This window comes from Dipodomys spectabilis, unplaced genomic scaffold, assembly GCF_019054845.1.
Source record: "Dipodomys spectabilis isolate Male_0828 unplaced genomic scaffold, ASM1905484v1 ptg000018l, whole genome shotgun sequence".
NCBI classification, from domain to species: Eukaryota; Metazoa; Chordata; class Mammalia; order Rodentia; family Heteromyidae; genus Dipodomys; species Dipodomys spectabilis.
In genome coordinates this window covers 5,576,643-5,602,260 of record NW_024870695.1, presented here as the reverse complement: position 1 = coordinate 5,602,260, position 25,618 = coordinate 5,576,643, and the positions used below count along the sequence as shown (strand labels likewise).

Below are 25,618 nucleotides of genomic sequence, written 5' to 3'. Positions count from 1 at the left end.
CCTGCGTTTTTTGCTCAAGGCTAGTGCTCTACCACTTGAGCCACAGCTCTACTTCTGGCTTTTTGGAAGTTAATTGGAGATAAGAGTCTCATGGACTTTCTTGCCTAGGCTGGCTTTGAACTTTGAACCTCAGATCTCAGCCTACTAAGTAGTCAGGATTATAGATGTGAGCCGTGTCTGACTCTTCCTTTATTCTTACTTAACCATTTAAGAAATCTGTCAGTTCTAAATGATAATGCTGTGACTCTTACCTTTTACCTATACAAAAGTGAGCATATTTTCCCTTTTTCTTCCATTTTGTTAGCAGCATTCTTTCTGCTTTTTTCTTTTTTTGGTGCTGGTTCTAGGGCTTGAACTCAGGGCATGGACACTATCCTTGAGCTCTTTTGCTCGAGAGTAGCCCTCTACCACTTGAGCCACAGCTCCACTTACAGCTTTTTTGCTGGTTAATTGGAGTTAAGAGTCTAACAGATTTTTCTGTCCAGGCTGGCTTTGAACTGTGATCCTCAGATCTCAGCCTCATGAGTAGCTAGGATTATACTGGCTCTTTCTGCTTTTTTCAAACATAGATATTTACATGTTATTTTACCATATGTGATCACCTACAAATCTTAATACTTATAACATGAGAATCTGTTACACATATGATCAGTCCTTTTGCCTGTTTTCACTTGGTTGGATGAAGCCTATCCTCTAGTTGTTTACTCCAGAAAGTATGTGTAGTCAGTGTTCTTGGGTTCCTACATTAAACTTTTTCTCTATCTTTGATGGTTGAAGGATAGCTTGGCTTGATAAAAAAAATTATTGCCGTGTTCGCTTCAGCAGCACATATACTAAAATTGGAACGATACAGAGAAGATTAACATGGCCCCTGCGCAAGGATGACACGCAAATTTGTGAAGCGTTCCATATTTTTTTTGGAAAAAATTATATTAAGTGAAGTAAGCCAGGCCCAAAGAAACATAGGTCCCATGGTTTCCCTTATTTGCAATATCTAGTATATGTCTGAGTCAAGCAGAAAAGATCAGATAAAGTGATGTGGGAAATGAACCCTAAGATATGTATTCAAATTTTTTTTCTTTCATGCAATTGTTTCTAAGACATTTATAAGATTATTTCTTTGTTGCTTTGTATGTCCCTCCCCCATAGTATAACCCCTGCTTTCACTGTATTTCATGTCGGTATAATTTGTGGAGGGGAAGGGAAAAAATAAATAGTTTAAATAGGGATACATTGTAACAATGAGATGTACAAGTCGTTATGTTGAAAACAAACTTTACAACTTTGGTGCGGGGGTGGGGGGGGGTGGAGAGGTGGGGAGGATTGAGTGGAGGGTGGGGGGAGGATGGGAAGGGATGGGAAGGGGAAACAAAGGAGGAGGCTACAATGCTTGATAAGAAATGTACTCATTATCCCGCCCATGTAATTGTAACCCCTCTGTACAGTATTTTCACACAAAAAAAATTGTTGCAAAAAAAAATTATTGCCTTTTTTTCTTTCTTTAAACTTCTTAAAAAATAAGGCATCACACTTGTCTGTTCTTGTATGATGCTCTTAAGAAGTCTGGTTCCAGTATAATTTTCTTACCTTTGTAATTGATTTGACTTTTTTGTATGAAAGTTTTGAAGACTATCCTGTCTTTAACATTAAATATCTTCCCAGGGTCCCTAATATCCTTTTGAAGATATTCAAAGATATAGTAGCTTTAAACGGTTAAAATAGGATAAATAAAAGAAAGTTGCGAATATTCTACATCTCTTATTAGGAGCATGGCAACTTATAAGTTTTTTCTAGGTTAGAGGGAATATAAACATTGCAGTGATCTTTAGTTGGCTCTCCTTTTTTTGTTTCAGAAATAGGAAGAAATTTTTGACGAGAGAGAAAAATAAATGAGATTGATTTAGACAAGGGAAGTTGATGGAGTAAGTTGCATAATTGATGCTTTCAAACTTGTCTAAAAAAATTGCCTGAGGAGAAAGTGGTGCTTTGGCTCAAGTGGTAGAGCGCTAGCCTTGAACACAAAGAGAGGCTCAGGGATAGAGCCCAGGCCCTGAGTTCAAGGCCCAGGACTGGCAAAAAAAAAAAAAAAATTACCTGAGGAATTTATTTTTTTAAAAAAGTTTCACAGGAAGCAGGGAGCCTATGGCTCATGCCTGTAATCCTAGCTACTCAGGAGGCTGAGATCTGAGGATCGAGGTTCAAAGCTAGCCTGGGCAAGAAAGTCCATGAGACTCTTATCTCTAATTAACCACCAGAAAACTGGAAATGGGCTATGGCTTAAGTGGTAGAGCACTAGCCTTAAGCTGAAGAGCTGAGGGACAGCACCCAGGCCCAGAGTTCAAGACCCTGACCAACAAAAAAACAAAAAACAAAACAAAAAAAGATTCACAGGCTCATCCCTTGGGGGATCTGATTCATAGGTCTTTTTGTGTGTGTGTGAAAATATTGTACAGAGGGGTTACAATTACATGGGCAAGATTATGAGTACATTTCTTATCATGCATTGTAGCCTCCTCCTTTGTTTCCCCTTCCCATCCCTTCTCATCCTCCCCCCCCCCTTCTTTGTTTTTAACAGTCACCTTTAAGTGGTTCTTTGGAGTCACATTTTGGGAAACACTGACATAAGTGATTCTCTTAACTCTCATTTCCTCACCTAAAACACAGTGAGAATGTGGAAAGCCGAGAATGTAGAAAGTTTAGCACCAAATGAAATAGGTCAGTGTAGAAAGCTAGGGTTCCCTATCTGCAGACATTCATTGGTAGAGCTGAAAATGAACACATGACAGAACATCTGATGAGAAAATTGGGTTGTATCCAGCTTATGTTACTAATATTATTTGCTTTGGTTTGGTTTGTTATTGTTTAAGACAGTTTCTCTGTGTAGCCCAGGCTGACCTGGAACTCACTGTATAGGCCAGGCTGGTCTCAAACTCATCCTCCCTTCCTCAATTTCCTGAATGTTGGGATTATTAGTTGTGTGCCCCCATGCCTGGAAGTTCTAATTTATTTAACTTGTATCATCTAACTATTAGAGTAAGGATGTGCATACATTTATTTTTTTCATTTTTATTTTTATTTTGGTAGTCAGGCTTGAACTCTGGGCCTGGGCACTGTCCCTCAACTTTTCAGCTCAAGGCTAACAATCTACCACTTGAGCTACAGCGCCACTTCTGGTTTTCTGGTGGTTTATTGGAGATAAGAGTCTCACAGAATTTCCTGCCTGGCTTGGCTTTGAACCATGATCCTCAGATCTCAGCCTCCTGAGTAGCTGGGATTACAGGTGTGAGCCACTGGCACCCAGCTACGTTTAATTTTTTTTTAATTTTTAAGTTTTTTATTGTGAAAATACTGTACAGAGGGGTTACAATTACATGGGCAAGATAATGAGTACATTTCTTATCAATCATTGTAGCCTCCTCCTTTGTTTCCCCTTCCTATCCCTTTCCATCCTCCCCTCACCTCCACCCAATCCTCCTCCCCCCCCATAACGACTTGCGCATCTCATTGTTTCAATGGATCCACCTGTATCTCTATTTAAACGATTTGTTTTTTCCTTTCCCCTCCACAAATTATACCAACCTCAAATACAGTGAAAGCAGGGGTTATACCATGGGGGAGGGACATACAAAGCAACAAAGATAGAATTACTGTCTCTGGACATGGCCACATTGCTGAGCATGATGTGGCCTGTGGTGCTGTCCATGGTACTGACCATAGCATTTGAAATTGTAGTATTGTGGTCTTCTATTAAGACACATTGACATTAAATTAAAATGCATTGGGAAGCTAGTCAGTGATGATTATATTTTAATACATTTATTCAAATGCACATATAGATATGTATGTTTATTATGATACTGTTTGGGAATCATATTGTACAACTAATTATGAACTATACTTTTTCTCTCAGTTTTCTTAATGTATACTTTATTACATCTAGATCATGTTTTTATTTTAATAAATATTATTGTACAGTATTATACATTATAGTTCTGCCATATTTTATTTATTGTTCACCTATTTTCATCAGTAATTTTTGACTTTTGACTATTGCAAATGCTGCTACAGTTAATCTCCAAATAGATGTTGTCTTACACCAGTGTTAAAAACTTTATGCAACATCAGGAAATGAAATTATCAGATATCACGAAGTGAAATTGCTGAATCAATTTACCAATTTTTTTTTTTTTTCGGTTGTGGGGCTTGAACTCTGGGCCTGGGAGCTGTCCCTCAGCTCTTCAGATCAAGGCTAGCGCTCTACCACTTGAGTCACAGTGCCACTTCCTGTTTTCTGGTGGTTAATTGGAGATAAGAGTCTCATGGACTTTGTTCCATGGGCTGGCTTTGAACTGTGATCTTTAGATCTCAGCTTCCTGAGTAGCTAGGATTACAAGTCTGAGCCACCAACACCTAACTTCAATTTACCAATTTTAACCTTAATATTTTTCCTTTTTTACCTTAATATTTTGATCCATAACTGTTTTCTACTATGTGAGAAACAGCTATTCTCTGTTGCCTAGAAAAGTAGCCTAGAATTCCTATGATATGTGAAGAAAACAACAACAACCCAAAGCCTCTGGGGATCAGAGGCAGGAGAGTATTCTGGAACAGTGGGGATTGGAGGCAGGAGAGTATTCTGAAACTTCCAACCAAGATCCAAACTTGTTGTTTAATGTTCAGTAACTTTCTATCCTTTACTGGTCTTGTTGTTTTCCTTTTGAAATATTTGAAATATCCCTCCTTTTAACAGGAAAAGCCAAAATAAAAAATGTAACAACACAATAACAGAATTAACAGAAGTACTTGTTTGTACATAACTCAAGTGGGTAAATATAAGAAATATATTTCAAATAGAATGTACAGTCTTGATTACAGATGTAACAAATGAAGGCTCAGAGAGCTTAAATAATTAACCCCTATGTTCTAGTAGGACTTGTTAAAAACAAACTGCCTCAGATTTCCTTTGAAAAAGACAGCTTTGTTTGCAAGACACTAGGATCTTTGCAGCAAGCCCTGATAGTGGTAGGTTAGCTGGAAGCTACACTTCAGTGGCTTTTTTTTGTTCAGCTTTTTACTATTTGATCACAGTAACTTACAGAAGTACCATACTTCTTGTCCAAAGACTAGCCTTGAGCAAAAAAGCTCTAAGAGACAGTGCCAAGACCCTGAGTTCAAGCCCCAAGACTGGCACCCCCTCCCCATACATAAAAAAGAAAGAAAGAAAGAAAGAAAGAGAAAGAAAGGAGAGAAAGAAAGAGAAAGAGAGAAAACAAGAAAGAGAGAAAGAGAAAGAAAGAGGAAGGAAGAGAAAGAACAGAAAGGAAGAAAGGAAGGAAGGAAGGAAAGAAGGAAGGAAAGAAAGACAAACCTAATGTAACATTAAAAGGTATAGTTGGGACTGGGAATGTGGCTTAGTGGTAGAGTGCTTGCCTAGCATGCATGAAGTTCTGGTTTGAATCCTCAGTTACCACATAAACAGAAAAAGCCAGAAGTGGCGCTATGGTTCAAGTGGTAGACTGCTAGCCTTGAACAAAAGAAGCTCAGGGACAGTGCATAGGCCCTGAGTTCAAACCGAAGGACTGGCAAAAAAAAAAAAAAAGAGGTGTAGTTAATTAATCTTTGCAGTGCTGGGCTAGAATTCCAGGGTCTTAGGCACTCCATCACTAAGCTATATTCCAAGCCCCTAGTAACAGTGATCTTGAGGATACACAAAGGAAAATGAAGTGCATATACATTAAGCCCTATTGAAGAGCCATCATAGACTTTTTACTAGACATAGTCCCATTATCACTGTTGGGAAACTCAAGTATAAAAATGCCTTCTAACTTCTGAGTAGTATATTCTACTCTTTCTTAATGATCCCAACACAATATAATATAATGTAACATCCTTTTCCTTAGCAGTTTATACTTTTCAGGCTGATTTAAGAATCAAGACTATTTCCTATGGAATGCTTCTTCTCAGTAGGGAATTTTCTTTTAGTACCTGATTTTACTTCAAGTATAATATATCATCTGGATGCCAGTGGCTCATGCCTGTAGTCTTAGCTACACAGGAGGCTGAGACCTGAGAATCATGGCTTGAAGCCAGTCTGGGTAGGAAAAGCTATGAAACTCTTATCTCTAATTAACCATCAGAAAACTGGAAATGAAGCTGTGGCTCAAAGTTGAACACTAGTGACTTAGTCTTCTTAAAGGAGAAGAAGGAAGGTTCAGAGCCTTTGTGGGGTAGGCTGTGATCTTGCCACAGATAAGATAGGGATTAAGTTGAAAGAGAGTTCTAGTCAATATATTCTACCTAATTCAGATGAAGAAAACCTATAGTTATTATTATTATTATTATTACTATTATTTTACCGGTCATGGGGCGTAGAACTCTGGGCCTGGGCACTGTCTCTTAGCTCTTCAGCTCAAGGCTAGCACTCTACTACTTGAGCCACAGTGCCACTTCTGGTTTTCTGAGTGGCTTATTGGAGTCTCACAGCCTTTCCTGCCTGGGCTGGCTTTGAACCTTGATCCATCCTCAGATCTCAGTTTCCTTAGTAACTAGGATTATAGGCGTGAGCCACCGGCGCCCAGCCTTTGTTATTAATGTTTTTAAAGTCTGTTTTTAAAGGCTATGTTAAGCCTTCTTTGGTGAAGTTACTCTTACGATTCATTTATGTGAAACTTTTAGCTGGTAGAAATACAGCAGGTATTTGGTGATTTTTAAAAGTGTTTTCTTTTTTCCCCCTTCTAGTTTCCTTATATACATTTGACAAAGCCAAACAGTGTATTGGCACAATGACTATTGAGATTGATTTCCTGCAGAAAAAAAACATTGATTCCAACCCTTATGACACTGACAAGATGGCAGCAGAGTTTATCCAGCAATTCAACAACCAGGCCTTCTCAGTGGGACAGCAGGTCAGTTTAACTTTCCCATCATTCCTTTTCTCTGCAAGTGGAGCTAAAGGTGTGGCCCAAGTGGTAGAACAACTGCCTAGCAGAGAGGTGTTGATTCAAACTGAGTGGTTGGAAATGAAGCTGTGGCTCAAGAAGAGACAAGGCCTTGAGTTCAAGCACCAGTTTTGGCACCCCCACCCTCTCCCCAAAAAACATGAAGAACCTAGGGAGCTACACATACAGATATATCCATGATGATGAGTGACAAAAAGCAAAGGAGAGCTGGACACAGGTGGCTCACGTTTGTAATCTTCACTACTCCGGAGGCTGAGATAGAAGGATCACAGTTTGAAGCCAGCCCTGGCAGAAAAGTCTGTGAGACTCTTATCTCCAATTAACTACCCCAAAACAGGAAGTGCAGTTGTGGCTAAAGTGGTAGAGTGCTAGTTTAAGATGTCATATCTAATTATAGAAACTTTCCCTCTGCAAATTTCAGACATATACATCTGAAATTTCTTTTTGTAGGACATTTGTTCTGTCTCTGGTTTGTTTTACTAGTATATTGCTATAGAAAAGTAGTTCTTAATGTTTTTACTTATGGAGTTGCTAATGTTAAGAAAATTATATTCATGTATTTCAACTTTTTAAATGTTGCCTTACCTCTGAAACATAAACTTTTTTTCATTGAAAACATTTGCCAGTGCTGTATTTTTTTAAAAAATTCAGTTAAATCACATTATTAACTTCATAGAAAGAAATTTTTTCTTCTAAAACTTTACTAAAGGTTAATTACATAAATTGTTTGCATATGTAAATAGTCATTGCTTCATTAACCTTACCATTAATTACATAACATTTTGTCTTCTACTTAGGACTACTTAGAACAATGTTTATGACTGGATATCATACTGGCCTTGAACTAAAAATCCTTCTAACTCAGCTTCCTGATTCTACCATAGTTTGACCTTTGACATTTTAAATTATTCTGGTTCCTTCTTCATACCACAGTACTATACTAGCAATTTTCAAGGTGCAGTCAAGAGTCCCTGGTAGATCACTTGAAACCTTCTCAGAAGTCCAAACTTGATTTTCATAATAATGTCAAGGTGCTATTTGTCATCTTTCTCTTAATGTGTCACAAGTGAATAGTAGAGTTTTGTAGAGCCTACTTGAATTGTGCTAACACAGCATACTAACTGCTGAAGCAGACCCAGCTGTATTTTCTTAAGCCAGACACTAAAAGTATTTGAGGATTTTTTTGGAGCCCCTCTCTTTGGAAAGCCTAGCTACTTTTTTTCCACTTTCAAAAAATACTTTGTCTACCAGGCACTGGTAGCTCCCACCTGTAATCCTAGCTACTCAGAAGGTTGAGATCTGAGGATGGCTGTTTGAAGCCAGCACGTGCAGGAAAGGTCATGAGATTTTTACTTCCAGTTAAAAAGTGGAAATGGAGCTGTGTCTCTAAGTGGTAGAATGGTAGCTTTGAGCAAAAAAGCTCAGGGACAAGTGCCTGAGTTCAAGCCCCTTGAGTGCCAAAAAACAAAAAAACAAACTTGCTATCTTGCTTTAAAGAAAAAGAGTGAGCTGGGCATCAGTGTCTCATGCCTGTAATCCTAGGTACTCAGGAGGCTGAAATGTGAGGATTGAGGTTCAAAGCCAGCCTGGGCAGGAGAGTCCATGAGACTCTTATCTCCAGTTAACCACCAGAAAACCAGAAGTGGGCCGGGCGCTGGTGGCTCACGCCTGTAATCCTAGCTACTCAGGAGGCTGAGATCTGAGGATCGCGGTTCAAAGCCAGCCCAGGCAGGAGAGGCCGTGAGACTCCTATCTCCAATAAACCACCAGAAAACCGGAAGTGGCGCTGTAGCTCAAGTGGTAGAGTGCTCCCCTTGAGCTGAAGAGCTGAGGGACAGCGCCCAGGCCCAGAGTTCAAGCCCCATGACCAACCAAACAAAAAAACAGAAAACCAGAAGTGGTAGAGCAGTAGCCTTGAACAAAAGAGCTCAGGGACAGTACCCAAGCCTGAGTTCAAGCCCCACAACCAAACAACCTCCCTTCCCAAAATATATATGTACACACACACACACACACACACACACACACACACTAAAAGTGAACATTAATAGATCTAATCCATATAAATAAAATTTCTTTGGGGGTCCTCAAAACTTCTTAAGAATACAGAATGGGATCCTGAGACCCAAGTGTTCTCCAGGATTCAGATTGCTAAGGATATGCCTAGCTGCTCATGTAGTCACTCACAGGGAGGTAGTAAAGGTGGCAGTTAAGAACAGTGGTTGCCGGATGTGGTGGTTTATGTCTGTAATCCTAGCTACTCAGGAAACTGAGATCTGAGGATCCAGCTTCAAAGTCAGCCCAGGCAGGAAAGTCTATGAGACTCTTACCTCCAATTAACCACCAGAAAACTGAAAGTGGGCTGTGTCTTAAGTGGTAGAGCACTAGCCTTGAGCTGAAGAGCTGAGGGACAGCATCCCGGCCGAGTTCAGGCCCCACAACCGAGAGGGAAAAAAAAGAGGAGTGGTAAAGGCTAGACAATAGAAGTGGAAGTACTGTTGTTTTGCTTTATTCTTCTAACTAATAAATCTAGAAGAATAAGAATCTAATGATCTAGGTAACCCATACATCATAATTTCAAATTTTTGCAAGTAGAAACTTACTGACAGTCAGAAAAAGAAAATTATGTATTGTAAAAGATAGTACCAGGATTGGAATGAACCTAGAAGATATCTTGACCAACCTCCTTACACACAAGTAAAGATTTTAGGTCCAGAGAAAGCAAATTAAGCATTCATGGATACAATCAAGGACATAGCTGAGACAAGAATTAAACAACAAAAAATTAATTAAACAAATACTTAATAGGATGAAGGATTTACCACCCACTCTTCTAGGCACTCAGTAGTGAACCAAATTTATACAATCCCTAGTCTTCATAGACCTTACTTTCTAGTTGAGGAAGACAGAAAACTGAAAAAAGAAATGCCATGTGCTATAATATTGTCTGATGTATGTAAAGCTAGATGTGTACTAGAGCTGCAGCAGTATCGTTTTGTAACAGGTGTTCTAGAAAGTGTCATTTAGCCTAGCTGATAATTTGTTGATTTTCCCATCTGTTTTTTGAGCTATTTCTATGTTACTTCTTGATTCTTGCATTTTTTGATGCATGAATCACATTATTCAGATTGTACATTTGCCTTTAGGTTTAGTATCTTAATAGAAAATGCTTAAAGTAGCTGGAGGCTGGTGGCTTATACCTGTAATCCTAGCTATTCAGGAGGCTGGTATCTGAGCATCATGGTTTGAAGTCAGCCTGGGCAGGAAATTTTAATTGATTAAAGACTCTTCTCTCCAACAAAAAACACCAAAAAAAAAAAAAAAAAAAAAAAAAGGAGCTGGAAGTGGACTTATAATTCAAATGGTAGAGTGCCCAAGCCTTGAGTATAAGCCCCAGGACCAGCACAAAAAAAGAAAGAAAATGCTTAAAGGAAATAAGGGTTGGAGGCATGGCTCCATTAGTAGAGTAAAAGTGAAAGTATCTGGTACCCAGTTTGACTCCTGGTCTTGGGCAAAAAAAAAGAAAAGAAAAGAAAAGCAATGATGTTTAGAGGTAAATGCCTTGGTATTTATAATACTTTAATAATTTATAATGATTTAAATAATTTAATATTTATATTTAAATATTTAAATGTAAGTGTTAAATTATTTAAATAATTAAATGTAACTGTCTTGGTATGTGTAATAATTTAAATTTAAAGAATTGTAATTACATGACTTAAATAAGTTAAATTTATATAATAACATGCATATATAGATAAGCACATGAAATAAAACACTCCAGAATATAAAGAAGTATCTTACCGAAACCACTCTTCTTAGTATCTACTATCTTTTATGGGAGATAATGGTGGTAGGACTGATACTTTATATTCTATCCCAATACCTGAAAGAGGGCCTTGCTTTTTTTGGGGGAGGAAGGGGGTTGGGGCTCGAACTCTGGGCCTGAGTGCTGTCCCTGATCTCTTCAGCTCAAGGTGAGAGCTCTACCACTTGAGCCACAGTGCCACTTCCAGATTTTTCTTTTCTTTTCTTTTTTTTGTTGGTCGTGGGGCCTGAACTCTCGGCCTGGGCACTGCCCCTCAGCTCTTCAGCTCAAGGCTAGCGCTCTACCACTTGAGCCATAGTGCCACTTCCAGCTTTTTCTGCTTATGTGGTGCTGAGGAATCGAACCTAGGGCCTCATGCATGGGAGGCAAGCGCTCTACCACTGAGCCACCTTCCCAGCCCCAAGGGACTTGCTTTTGAAGGTATAGAGAATGAATGAGCATTTGAGCCATCTCTGCACTTGTAGTACAGGTGTTTTATGCAGTGCATAGAAAAGCCTTAAATTTGGAGTTAAAAATCCAGGTTTGACTACTGTAATGTCACTCACTGCTTCTTTCTGGATCTCCATTTCTGTTTGCAAGAGTGTTTGTGAGGATTAATTAGGTAACCACCTGTAGTTTTCAGTACCTTGCAGATTCTTCAGTACCTAGCATGTTATTTACCTCTTCCATGTGAATGATGTGCTTAATGGAGGAGATTGAGAGGGATATACAGGAGAAAACTCGTTTTCTGTGTTTGAAAAATGTTGGTGTTGAGATAAGATTCAAACTATTTAAATCATGAGGTAATTTTTCTCCCCTTAACCTGTTTTCTATATAGCTTGTATTTAGCTTTAATGAAAAGCTTTTTGGCTTACTGGTGAAGGATATTGAAGCCATGGATCCCAGCATTCTGAAGGGAGAGCCTGCAACGGGTAAAAGACAGAAGGTACAGTTTGCTTTATTCCTAATTTAATGATATGAATTATACAAGTTAATATCTTCTAATCGTTCTCCTGCTATTTTTTCATATTGTATACTTTCTCTTTCTAAGATAGTAGAGAGAAAAAATATTTTTATAGCCAACATAGTTCTTAAAACATAACTTTTTAATATGTATAACTTTTAATAATAATTTGGAATTTGTACATATACCCGTAATTGTCTTTTCATGTTTATTTTAATAAACAAATCAGCCATTATTGGATAGGTATAGGCCTTGAAATAAAGCACATAGGAATTATGGAATGTGGTTGTTATAGGACAAAATGTAGCATAGGTGACTGATGGGGAAGGTTTCCTTTTTGCACAGAGTGAGTTAATTTTCTCTTCATTTTTAGCCTTGCTTTGAGAAGCCCAGAAATATTAGCTTACTAATATTAATATTTATCTTTCTGTGCAGATTGAAGTAGGGCTGGTTGTTGGAAACAGTCAAGTTGCATTTGAAAAGGCAGAAAATTCATCACTCAATCTTATTGGTAAGACTTACAGTTTTTAGAAGATCCTACATCGGGTTGGAATTCTCTGTTGTTACACTTTACTCAATGAAAGTGATTCTGAAGTTCCAAAGGGGATAGGCACCTCCTGTGAGATGGCTGGTCACAGAATCCTTGGGCATTTCCTTTTGTCAGATATGATAAAAAGCTTTAAAACCTTCATCTGGATTAGTAGTGAACGGTGGAAAGAAAATATGAAGCACATATTGTTTTAAATTTCCTAATAGCCAAATTAAAAAATTAAAGAGAAACAGTGAAATTAATTTTAAACTTTAAATTTTAAGATAATTTTAGGCCTCTGGAAACTTACAAAAATAGATCAGCAAATTCCTGTAATATGCTTAACTTGCTTCCCTTGATGTGAAGTTAAGCTATTACCATGGGGGCTGGGAAGGTGGCTCAGTGGTAGAGTGCTTGCCTTGCATGCATGAGGCCCTGGGTTCGATTCCTGAGCAACACATAAACAGAAAAAGCCAGAAGTGGCACTGTGGCTCAAGCGGTAGAGCGCTTGCCTTGAGCTGAAGAGCTAAGGGACAGCGCCCAGGCCCAGAGTTCAGGTCCATGACTGGCAAAAAAAAAAAGTCAGAAAAAAAAAAAGATAATTACCATGATGTCATTGCATCTAACCAATCCACAGACTTTATTTGGATTTCAGCAGTTCTCCCATTATGTTCTTTTTTTTCTGCTCTGGCATCTCATCTGGGATCATCCCATTTTGCATTTAGCTGTTCTGCCTGTATCTTCCCCAGTATTTGACAGGTCCTCAGAGTTCATTATCTTTTTTTTTGCCAGTCATGGGGCCTGAACTCTGGGTCTGGGCGCTATCCCTCAGCTCTTCAGCTCAAGGCTAGCGCTCTACCACTGGAGCATAGCACCACTTCTGGCTTTTTTTTTCTGCTTATGTGGTGCTGAGGAATCGAACCTATGGCCTCATGTATGCAAGGCAAGCACTCTACCGCTGAGCCACCTTCCCAGCCCCAGAATTCATTATCTTATGACCTTATTTTATAAAATGTTCATTACTGGTTGTTACATTACATGAGATTATCACCATTCTATGAGTGATCAACTGATGAAGGTGCAGGTAAAATCTTTCTGAAAGGTTCAGTTGAGCCATAATTATGTGCCTTAGCCTTGTTTTCATTATGCTAAAATAATCAGGTATAATGTCTAGGAATAGTAACCCTCCAAAATGATATCAGTAACTAGGTAACAATTCTATTTATAGAACAATTCTATTTATAGAATTCTACTTCCTAGAAATTAGAGGTTTGTGTCTGAATTACTTAACTTTGTTTCAGTATGTGGACTTTTGCCTTATTCCATAAGTTGCCATTCCCTTTTACTGTTTTTTGTTTATTTATTTGTCTTATATATATATCATATTATTTGTCTTATATATTATTTATTATTTATATTAGATATTATTTATCTTATATTATTTGTCATATATGTCTTATGTCTTATGTAACCCAGTCTAGCCTGATACTCTGAATTCTCCTGCCTCCATCCCCATCCCCCCACCCCAATGCTGGATTACAGTGTGAGTTACCACACTCACCATTTTCCCCCTTATGTATAAAATATGCACAGACATTCACTAAAAAACAGCCTATTCTAAAATTTTATTTTAGTTTTATATTGTTTTATAATTTCCTTTTTTTTTTACAAACTGAGGCATCTCAAACGTACCTCTATAATTATTAATACCTATAAATGGGGCTGAGAAGGTGGCTCAGTGGTAGAGTGCTTGCCTTGCATGCATGAGGCCCTGGGTTTGATTCCTCAGCACCATATAAGCAGAAAAAGCTGGAAGTGGCTCTGTGGCTCAAGTGGTAGAGCTGAGGGACAGTGCCTAGGCCCAGAGTTCAGGCCCCATGACCAACAAAACAAACAAAGCCTATAATTGTAACTTTTAAAAGGATGCTGGAAATATCTGATCTCCTATTGACCCAGCATATTTATGAATTGATTGTATTGTGTTTTATATGCCTTTTGTTAAGATACTTTATCCTAAAGAAATTGTGCAAATTTCATACAGCATAGGTATTTCCAAGATGTGATTTTTGGTATGCAGTTCTGTGGTAGTTAGGCATGTAGTAAGTTTAGCCACAAGGGGGCAGTGGAGTGTAAGCAAAATATTTTTTATTGACTTCTAAAGGAAATCTTAAGTCCACAAACCTCTAACCATAAAATCACCATCTAATTTTTTTTTAATGGGATATTATTCTTCCCTGACTTTATAAAACTGTATTTTCACTTTTTTGGTTCAGAGTATAGTGTATCTTGTCCTTTGTGTGAAATAGTAGATGTATTTCTCTTCAGTGACTTTAGGTGGCACTCTACATTTAAATTGGATCGTTTTTATCTTTGTGATAGAATTTTAAACAAGAATCATGAAATAATTAAAGCCTTTTATGTTCATGTGAAGAAAAGGCAAATAAGACATAAAATTAAGCACATCTTCTTAGGCTGAGGGGTTAGATGCCCAATTCTAAGCTTACTCCAGATAAATATATGTTGTTGTTTTTTAAAAATATTTTTGCTGGGATCTTGAGAGACTGCTAGATTTCTGACAACTAGTGTAATTTTCATCACATATGCATATGGAGTTTCTTCTAATCACCTAAGCTATTTAATTGGTTAGATTACATTTTGTGAAACTAAGTTCTGTGGCTTGATTGCAAACAGAGTACAGCATAAATTTAGTTTGTCAATTTGAAAATTGACCCTAATTGGGGACCAAAGTAGATAAGGCAGTCTTACCCTTCTTATTTGAAAATCAGTCAAGAATATGTTGCCCATCTTTGTATAAGGGTAACTTGTCTTTATTCATTTAGGATGCCAGGGAATATCTGTCTTTTTACACTGAATAATGAAGTTCTTATTTCGTATTTATTTATATTTGTTTAACTTAGGTAAAGCTAAAACTAAGGAAAATCGCCAATCTATCATCAATCCTGACTGGAACTTTGAAAAAATGGGAATAGGAGGTCTGGACAAAGAATTTTCAGATATTTTTCGACGAGCATTTGCTTCTCGGGTATTTCCTCCAGAGATTGTGGAACAGATGGGTAAGTTTAAAAATAGAAATTTTAATAAAAGCTTGTATTGTTTAAAACAAATAATGAATGAAAAAATCTCTTTTTAGTAGTTTTGATTATTTTTTCAAGCTTACCAATATATTTTTCAGTTTTAAGTTCTTTTTAAAAAACAGAAGTTTTCTGAAAAACTTTCAAAATATTTAACTTTTATAGGGAAATATTAGAAATAAAATTTGTGGTTTCTCTAGTTTATTTAGTTAGCTAATTTACAATATTTTTCTATGGAGCGTGTTTATAAATTTTACCCAATTCTAAAGTTTTCCTCTGTGGCTCAGATTTACCTGCTGAGTAGTTTGTGAACCCTGTTCTAATATTTGATGCTCTTGTTGCTTTTTGTTGTATTATTGCATTCCACAATTAGTCAACTTCAGACATAGTAAGTAGATACCTGGCAAACTTTTAAATTAGATGTTTGATCCTAAATGACAAAATGTAGGATATATATGGGAGTTTCCATATTGCAGACAGAGAAATGCTGTATTCATTTATCACTTTCTTCTTGAAGGCTTATTTATCTGTGTAAAGCGACCTTATTTGTTCAATGGAAATACTGTCATGACTGTTTTCATATCCATATCATTTGTTAGGTTGGAATGTGAGCAGCCGAATATCTGAGAAAGGAATTTAGAAACTAACCGCTCAGGCAGACTATTAGTGTAAAAACAGGATCCAAGAAGCTAAAGAAATATGAATGTATTACTCCCCTTACCCTCATCAGTCCTTCTTTTTAAATTGCTGGGGAAAGATAAAAGTATATTCATCATGGTGGGGATAAGAGCTGCTTTCCAGGCACAAGTACTTGATCATACTAGTCTCCTATTGTTGGTAGCTTTTCTGCCTGGTTGCTCACTCTGATAAATTACCGACATGGCACACACCTGTTCACTGGATAAAGGTCGAGTTTAGAATTGGATTAAGAGAAAATGACAGAGACCCTCATCACCTGACTTTATACACCTCAAAATAGCAATAACATACTTTTTATCTAACAGATACAAAAGGCCACGTACATAAAAAACAGAAATCTAATTTGGAAAATAGTGGAAAAAAATGTGGTAGTTCAGTTTCGGTAATGTGTATTTTGAGGCACAATAAATTTAGAAAGCTTTTTCATATAGATATGGAGATACTGTTTAAATACATGTTAGGTAAAAGAACAAAGTTAAAAGGATGATTCCAAATGTTCTAAGTTATTCTGGTGAAAAAGTTTTGCTGATTTTCAGGACTTAGACTTGGGAGGGTCTAATGATTCTATTTCTTTGATCATTTATACTGCAACCCAAAAAACAGAAAAATTACTTTCTGTTGTATGCTGTATTTTTAAATTTTATAATAGTTGTCTTCTCACTGTTGGGAAGCTACTGAGGACTTAGTTATTGAGATACTGGTTCCATGTTCTGCAATTTCCAGCTTCTAGGGGCTTTGTCTTAGACTGGGTAGTTAGTACATAAAGGAACAAATCTCATATCAGTGTGTTTGTGACTTAAACAGCTATCAGAGAGTTTGAAGTTAAATCAAACAGATTTGGACTTAGTGAGTTTTATCTGTACCTGATACCTATATTTAAATGAATTGCATTATAGTCGTATACTTATGTTGCTGTGCATGTGATTTTTGAGCAAGTGCTGTAGATTTAAATTTTGTGAGTGGCATTGGCTAGAGTGAGCCACCTGCTCACCATCTTGTCCTGCCCTGCACATGTACTCACTGGGCTGCCTTCCTTCCCTGCCCCACTCACATCTCACCCCTGCCCATGGGTCTCTTACAGTACTGGGGTTTAGAATTCAGAGCCTTACACTTGTTAGGAAAGTGCTCCACCACTTAAAGCCATACCCACAGCCCTAGAACCTTTCTTATGGATTTCATTTTTCTCTAATATGTTTATACTAATTTAATTAGACAAAAATTAATTTTGTCCCTTTTAAGAAGTCACTTCTCTCCAGAAACATATTTTTCCAGTTTGCTTTTTAAAACTACTTTGGCTTTTGAGCCAAATTGAAAAAACAACAATAACAACAACAATACTATTTTCTTTATTCTGAATTAGTATCTAAAAAACTAAAGCAACATTTTTTTTTATGGTTTTGCATGAGAAATAATTCTCTTGCTCTGCATAAGTCATTCCCTATTATCCAGTAGAGGCTTCTTTTCCTTTGAATTATACTGGAGGAATTAGACAGTAAAATACTTTGTTGTAGTCCAGGCACATGTGGTTATAAATTTTTCAATGGACTTAATAAAAGTGTATAAAAGTAAAAATATGAATAAAAAAAAAAGTAAAAATATAAATAAAATTATACAAGTTCTTTTTATGCTTAACCTGTATTCTTTTACCCTACTAGGTAGGAACAAAATTGATCCCCCCCTACTCTTTGTTATCTTAATGGAATGGTATGGTTTGGGGTTTTGATTGCACAGTGGGGTTATGATCAAGTTAAATCAAATGAGAAAAATGGCTAGAAGAGAATATGTAGGTTATGAGGCTTTTTAAATAGGGATTTCTATTTTGGGGTTGAAAGCAAATTACTGTCTTTTCCATGGAGTCAGGAGTTCAGTCTGCTTTGTAAACAGGAATCTTAACTAAGTAGATTTTTTTGTTTACATTTATCAATTTTTTTAAATTAGCAAAGTAATAATTTTTTTCAAAGTAATAATTTTATAATTTTTCTCCTGCAGTTGTGTTTATGAGCCTGGTAATTACGCTTCAGGTAATATAGTTCTTTCCTTTTGCTTGTACAACTTCATGTTTTCATTTCAAAATTGAAAATATGGTTTAGGTACATACAGAAGAATATGGTGATGATATTTTAACTGTAAGTTTCCAATCTCCTAGTGTCTCTTTTGAGTACTTAAGTAACTTTAAAAATCAAAGAAACCCTTCAAGGAAAAAGAAAGAAACATAAGGCTTGATAAGCATACAAGTTTTGTAGAAATGGGCAAAGGGATTTCTTAGGTGAAATATCAGTTTAGACTTTTGTTTTTGTTGTTTAATCAGCATAACCATTTGCTTATTTCTTTCTTGTCATCCCAGTGTGAGGAAGCACTTCGATGAAGCATGTGAAAATACTGGCAACAAATTATACATAATATAAACGGACATATTAAATTGAAACCCTTTTGTATAACTGTAGTGAAAATTATAGAAAGAGTGGAAAAGATTAGCAAAGAAAATGAGACCCATACTTAGCATTTAATGCACTCACTAGAAGATGTTTAGGATAAATGATAAACTGCCTTATTTTCCTTGCAGCTCTTTTGTTGACAGAGATGGAGTTTTTGCAAAGATACTTCATTTTTCAGCATCTCTAACAGTAATCTCTAAACTGTAAATGTCAAAGCAAACAAAGGCTTTTCAATAAACACTGGAATAATTACAGAAGAATTAGTCAGCATCTCTAAGTATAATCTTGGGAATAGTTTAGCTTCTACCTAAAGAAAGGAACTTCAGCAGAAGAGTGTGAGGGAAAGAATGTAGGGGCCTCAGCCTCACATTGTGGGCTCAGGATGTCCAGGCCACCTAGCAGGAAGGAAAGCCCCTTGCTATGGTCTTCTGTCCCCATTCTTTGACATTGATGCTGTGGGTTTTTGCTTTTTGTGTTTTTGTTTTTGTTTTTCTTTTGGTTCCTGTTTCCCTGTGCCTCCCTTTTTAAGCCCATTTTCAATCTGTATTTTAAAGGTTTCTTTTGAAATTCAAGAGGAAAGCAAGTCTTTTCTGATATCATAAGTGAAACTGCAATTCCTCTATGAAGCAGAGCCGCTGAGAAGATAAGGAGCCTTTCAATCACATGCAGACATCTTTCACATGCTAAGAATAGTGCAAATCAAACATAGTGGAAGAAAGGGCACCAAGGTTTTGTGCAGGCCATATTTGGGAGAAAGGGAGTTCTTGCTAAGATTAACATAAACACTCACACTCTTAAAATGCATTTTCACACCCCCACTCATGAGGAGAGATTGCAATTTAAATGGGGGTTAAGACATCTAGCAGAACTCCAGGGCTCTGTAAAAGGAACCCTAAGGCTAAAGAGCTTATCTGAAATTTGAAAAAAAATAAAAAGGGAGGGGGGGGGGAATGAAGCTCTTTGACATTCATCTTTTTTTCCTTGTATTAGTCATAACTTGCTTTTCAGCTATATTTTAGGTTTTGAATGCCAACCTGACATCTGTTCAGGTCTGCCTGTAATTTATTAGCAGAGGAAAAGAAAGCAGTTGCTCACTAGTTAGAGCAAAACTTCCCCCTTCTAATTCTTCTATAAGTAATTCTAGGTGATACCTGGATACAAAGAGTTTGATCATTTACTAATTCTAACTTAAGATCAGGAAAGTTGCAGAGTTTTGTTTTGTTTCTTTTTGTTGTTGTTGAGAAAAGAACAGATTATAATCCTGTGATCTCTATATCTATAGTGGGGTTTAGCAACAAAGCATATAACCTTAAAAACTATAGGTAACTTTTTAGAAATGGAATATTGTTTTTACCTTGGATTAATTTTCCCTTGGTTTATTTTTTTCATTAAATTTAAATAGAAATAACATAGTTGTTTCTATATGTCAAAGTCAAACTAGATGTAAGTTCAGCTGATATTTTTAATTTATAGACAGGCTTTTAAAAAAATTAGTCTTTAGTAGAGCTAATTCAGCCTATAGAATCACCAATGGACTATATTTCCTAGTAACTACAGTTGAGTTACTTACAGATCAACAATTGGCTTGCTGAATGTCCCACCAGTAAGGAAATAATTAAGTAAAGTATGATATACCTGCATTATTATAGAACACAGCAGAGCAAGACTTAACATTACATTGTTCTAACTGTGTAGGCATATTTATGTTAATAAAAATATACAAAACTAAATGCAGTACAAAAATCTCTGAGTACACATTAAATTGGAAAAAGTGTTCACTTCCAAAAAAGAATATTAAAAGAATAAAGGGAGATTTTTTTGTTTTTCCTATTCTATTATCCCTCTGTCTTGTGTTTCATTGAGATCTTCTATCTCTAATGTACAATTTGCAAAGCAAACAAACAGAAAGATAATATCACACGTTTCTCAGAGTGGCTATCGACATAGACAGGGAACAAGGCCAACTATGTCCCATTGCCTTCATGAAGTTTTTTTTTTTTTTTTGGTTCAGTTGTGGGGCCTGAACTCTGGGCCTGGGCACTGTCCCTCAGCTCTTCAGCTCAAGGCCTGCGCTCTACCACTTGAGCCACAGCACCACTTCCGGCTTTTTCTTTTTGCTTATGTGGTGCTGAGGAATCGAACCTAGGGCCTCAGGCATGCAAGGCAAGCACTCTACCACTGAGCCAACTTCCCAGCCCGCCTTCATGAAGTTTTTATGGAGGGGAAAAACACAGGTTATAGAGGACTTCATTGGCAGCCCCTGATAGAGGTAGAGAGGAATGCCTATCTACTTCACTCAAAAGAGAGAAACAATCCCAGTATTTCCATGTTGTAGTAATGGGTATAAGTAGTTTGTCTTCTGTCCAAATGTGAGAGCACTTGTAACTGCCTTCTGAGGGCTGAGGAAGCGTTAGAGATAAAGCAGTGGAAGAAAGGTGCCTTAAAAGGAAGGCAGAATTTCTGATATTTGGAAAACTGTTCAAATTTGTTTTCAGTGTTCATTCCAGCTTCTGTGACTGGCCAAGGTGAAAAGGTGTTTCTTGTTTCACTATTAGGTTTTGGTTAGTGATGATTGGCAGCTTATACTTATATAGTAGAAGACACTGTTTTAAGGGCCTTGTGTAACTTCTTATTTCATATATTAGCTTATTTAATCCTCACAAATATGATAGGAAGTAGATACTGTATTGTGTCTATTTTATAGTCTTGAGTAGCTGATTTAGGACCTGTTTTTAATAAGTGATAGACTCAGATTTGGAACTAGGCAATCTGACTTCAGAGTCTATTCCCTTAACCTTTTTTACTGTTCTTCTCCCTTGAAACCCCACCACATGAAACCATTACAGTGTGTGTCTCAGCCCTGTTTCTTTGAATTCTTGGAGGTGATCTTGAGGTAGCCTTTGATCTAGTTAAGAGTTTTTCAGCATTGCACCATTGATATTTAGGACCACCTAGTTCTTTTTTTTTTCTTTTCTCTCTCTCTCTCTCTCTCTCTCTCTCTGTCTCTCTCTCTCCCTTTTTTTTGTCTCTCATGGGTCTTGAACTCTGGGCTTGGGTGCTGTCCCTGAGCTTTTCTGCTCAAGGCTAGCACCCTACCATATTGAGCTTCACTTTCAGTTTTCTGGTGGTTAATTGGAGTTTCATGGACTTTCTGCCTGGCCTGGCTTCAAACCTTGATCTTCAGTCTCAGCCTCCTGAGTAACTAGGATTATAGTTGTGAGCCAGAATTGTCTGCTGAGGCCAGATAATTTTTTGGCATAGAGTTGGCTGCTTTGTATAATGCAAATAAACTACTTTTCTCAAAATCTTATATGTTCAGATTGTCATGAGCTCTATATGAGAAAGGTTGGTGGCAAGACTGTAATGCTTAATGTGTAATTCCACATTTTTTATCTGTTCTTTAACATTGTAGCATGATAGGAGAAAGAAGTGGTTGCTCCTGGCATATAGAGAAATTCTGTTTTAAGTGAACTGTCAACAAAGAGACAAAACATAAATGTTAAAGTTAAATAATGATTTTAAAATTAAACAATATAACCTAACCAGTGATATCAATAGCCAGAATGTGATTAAGTACCAACTGAGTGGTATATATCATCTAGGAATATAAGTCATCTAGGAATTTAAAGATATTTACCCAGAAGTTCATAGAGAGAAGGCTTGGTGAGACCTTAACTGCTGAGTGGTTTGGAATAGAAGGAGGGAAATAGATTGTTGTTCATATCCTGGGAAGAGTGAAAGAATAAGCAAGTTACAGGTAGAATTTGCAATTTAGATTAGCAGACTTGATGTTGGGAAGAAATAAGAAATAGGATTAGAAGTCAAGTTGAGGTTGTTATGGAAATCTATGAACCAGGGAATGAAAACATTTTATTCCTATCTAGCCTTCCAGACAATCTTGTATACTTCTCTATATTTCTTCTGTTCTCTCTCTCTCTCTCTATGACTTAGTTGTTCTATAGTTCTTTTTTTTTCTTCTAACACATAGTACTGTTTATTGTGACGCTCAGTGGAAACATCTGTATATAGTTCTTAATGTGATACAATTATTCGTTTATGTTATATTCCAAAGGCCAGGTTTCTCAACCTTGGCACTACAGATATTTTAGGCTGGATAATTCTTTTTTTTTTTTTTTTTGGGTCCAGTCGTGGGGCCTGAACTCTGGGCCTGGGCACTGTCCCTCAGCTCTTCAGCTCAAGGCTAGCACTCTACCACTTGAGCCACAGCGCCACTTCTGGCTTTTTTCTTATGTGGTGCTGAGGAATCGAACCCAGGGCCTCGAGCATGCAAGGCAAGTGCTCTACCACTGAGCCACCTTCCCAGCCCTACGCTGGATAATTCTTGTTGTAGGAGCCTGTCCTATGTACTGTAGGAGGTTCAGCAATATCTCTGGCTTCTATCCACTCCATGCTGAGAGTTTCATCATCCTCCACCATATGTGACAATCAAAAAAATCACCTGTATGGAGAGTCACTGCTCAAAAGCCTCCTAAGATGTTATCAGTATCAGGGCTGTTTACAATGTGGTCTTTCTCAAGACCCCATTAGATCCTTTTGGACACCAGGAGGTATTGTTACAAGTTCATAGTAAAATAAATAATAGAGATTGAGAACAAGCAATTAGAAACACAGCAATTTGACATATCCACAAACTATACTTTATCCCCCCCAAATTACAATAGGTAGAAAAATGTAAAAGGTAACAAAACCAACAACTGGATTTTAACATAGGTAGTGGGAGAAACATTACTATATGTAAACATTTACTAAATGAATGGAATTTTTAAACAGATGATTATAGTGGGAAGTGATCGGAGATTTTCAGCAGTGGAACCACTAGCAATGTTAACATTTAGGATAATTGGTGTATCTATTTTGTGTGAAATAGTATTGCCCTGGAGAGGAAGTGAATGGTCATGGAGAACAGTAGGCTCTAGTTATCTGGCTTTGTGTTATATAGAACCTGGGTTTGGGGTGGTGGTAACCCAGTGGGAAGAAAAGAAAGATAGGAAAAAAGATTACAAAAATGAAATTGGAAGAATTTTGTGATTAGTTATTATGAGTGACAGATTTGGAAGTGACTCTCAGGTCTTTTGACAAAAAACGTAAGAAATAATATGGGAGTAGTGAATGCCATTACACATATTTCAGTACGTAGAGAATTTGGCAGCTGAATTGAAGAAAGGGGAACTACTGACAGTTTAGTAAAGGCTAGCTTCAATCAGGCACACATTTAAGAAACATTACTGACTATTCTTTCTTGAAATAGCCTTTTCCTTGGTTTCTCTTAAACCAGGCATTTCTGGGTTTTGTTTTACCACTGTTATCCCTTTCACTTTAAATCCCTTAAAATATGGACGTTCTTTGGGAATCTATCGTAGATCTATTATTTTTTCTATGGATGCTTCCATAGCTTCTATTGGCATCTTTGTTGTTGTTGTTGATGTTGTTGTTGTTGTTTTGGGGGCTTGAAGTCTGGGTCTGGGCACTGTCTCTTAGGTCTTTAGCGCATGGCAAGTGCTCTACCACTTGAGCCCAGCTCCACTTACAGTTTTCTGGTGGTTTATGTGAGATAAGAGTCTCATGACTTTCCTACCCAGCCTTCTGTGTAATTTTTTTGTTTTGTTTTGTCCGTCATGGGGCTTGAACTTTGGGCCCGGGCACTGTCCCTCAGCTCTTCAGCTTAAGACTAGTGCTCTACCACTTGAGCTACAGTGCTACTTCCACGCCCAGCTTTCTGAATAGCTAGGATTACAGGCGTAAGCCACTGGCACCCGGCTCTATTGGCATCTTTTTTGTTGGTGGTGGTCGTGGGGCCTGAACTCCCAGCCTGGGCACTGTCCCTCAGCTCTTCTGCTCAAGGCAAGCACTCTACCACTTGAGCCACAGCACCACTTCTGACTTTTTCTGCTTATGTGGTGCTGAGAAATCGAACCCAGGGCCTCATGCATGCAAGGCAAGCACTTTACCACTGAGCCACCTCCCAGCCCCTATATTGACATCTTTATGCCATTAATTTTCAGATAGAAATTTCTTCCTCCATCTCAATTTCCATAGAGCTCAGGATTTTCACCTGCATAACCTGTTGGTTATTTTTCATGGTCATACAGTGAACTCAAACTTAAATACATTCAGTTACTCTTACCCTTCTTCCCAGGGCAATGCTTCTTCTATTTTTAAAAATTAAAAAAATAATTTTATTATGTTATATTATTATAAAGGTAATGTACACAGAGGTTATAATTACATAAGTCAGGTAAAGAATACATTTCTTTTTGGACAATGTAACTCCTTATTTAAATCCACACACACATATATTCCTGCCCTTCATTTTTTTTTAGTGTATGCTATTGTTCAAAAGGGTTTTACTGTGATATTTCACAGGTGAACTACCTCACTTGCTTTCTTATTTTCCCTGTCCCCACTACCCTCTATTATTCAACAGCTCTCAGTGAGTTGCATTTTGTTGTCTTCATTCACAGATGTAATGTATTCTGGTATTGCTCATCCTCTAACATTTTCTCCCTACTCCTACTCCCTCAAACAATACTTTTGTATTTTATAGGCAGGCTCCTGTCGGGAGCTGTACTCCCCCCCCCCCCCTCCCCTCCCACCCATCCTATTTCTGTTTCTGTCAGTATCTGTCTTTCTCAGTATGCTGTCCCCAAACCCCCACTTCTTCAGCTCAACTCCATTTCCAGAAAGTCACAGGATAAACTTCGTGGATTCTGCCATGTCCCTGTTGCATCTCAAATCCACCCAGTTCTCTCCACCTCGCCTTTCACTCTTTCTTCAGGACACCATTATCTCTTGCCTGAATTGCTCCATAAGCCTTCAGCCTTGCCCATCTCTAATCCATTCTCCACACTGTAACTGGAGTGATTTTTATAAAAAGGCAAGTCTGATCCTGTCACTCCACAGGTTCAAACTCTTTAGCAGCTCCCTTTAACTCCTTACGTAGTTTACAAGCCCTGTGTGATCTGGCGTCTGCCAAACTTTCCTGCCTCATCATAGCCTGTGCCCCTCCCCCAGGCTCTGGGTTCCAGCCAGCTTGTGCTATTTTCAGTTCCTCTAACTTGCCATGCTACTGTCTCTTACCCGGGAATCCACCATCTTTTTATTCAGTTCCTCT

General features: G+C 37.6%; 1 protein-coding gene and 1 non-coding gene across 2 annotated transcripts in view; both read left to right on the top strand.

Annotated features, from left to right (window-relative positions):
- Positions 1-25,618, top strand: part of Nsf (N-ethylmaleimide sensitive factor, vesicle fusing ATPase) — a 150,252-nt gene that overhangs the window by 26,231 nt on the left and 98,403 nt on the right. Inside the window, exons 5-8 of the mRNA XM_042673632.1 lie at positions 6,739-6,905; positions 11,606-11,713; positions 12,167-12,242; positions 15,179-15,334. Of these exons, the coding sequence (XP_042529566.1) occupies positions 6,739-6,905; positions 11,606-11,713; positions 12,167-12,242; positions 15,179-15,334 (507 nt within the window). The remainder of the gene's footprint in view (positions 1-6,738; positions 6,906-11,605; positions 11,714-12,166; positions 12,243-15,178; positions 15,335-25,618) is intronic.
- On the top strand, positions 810-916 carry LOC122103619. Its single transcript, XR_006146793.1, has one exon. It is a non-coding gene; the product is annotated as a U6 spliceosomal RNA (small nuclear RNA).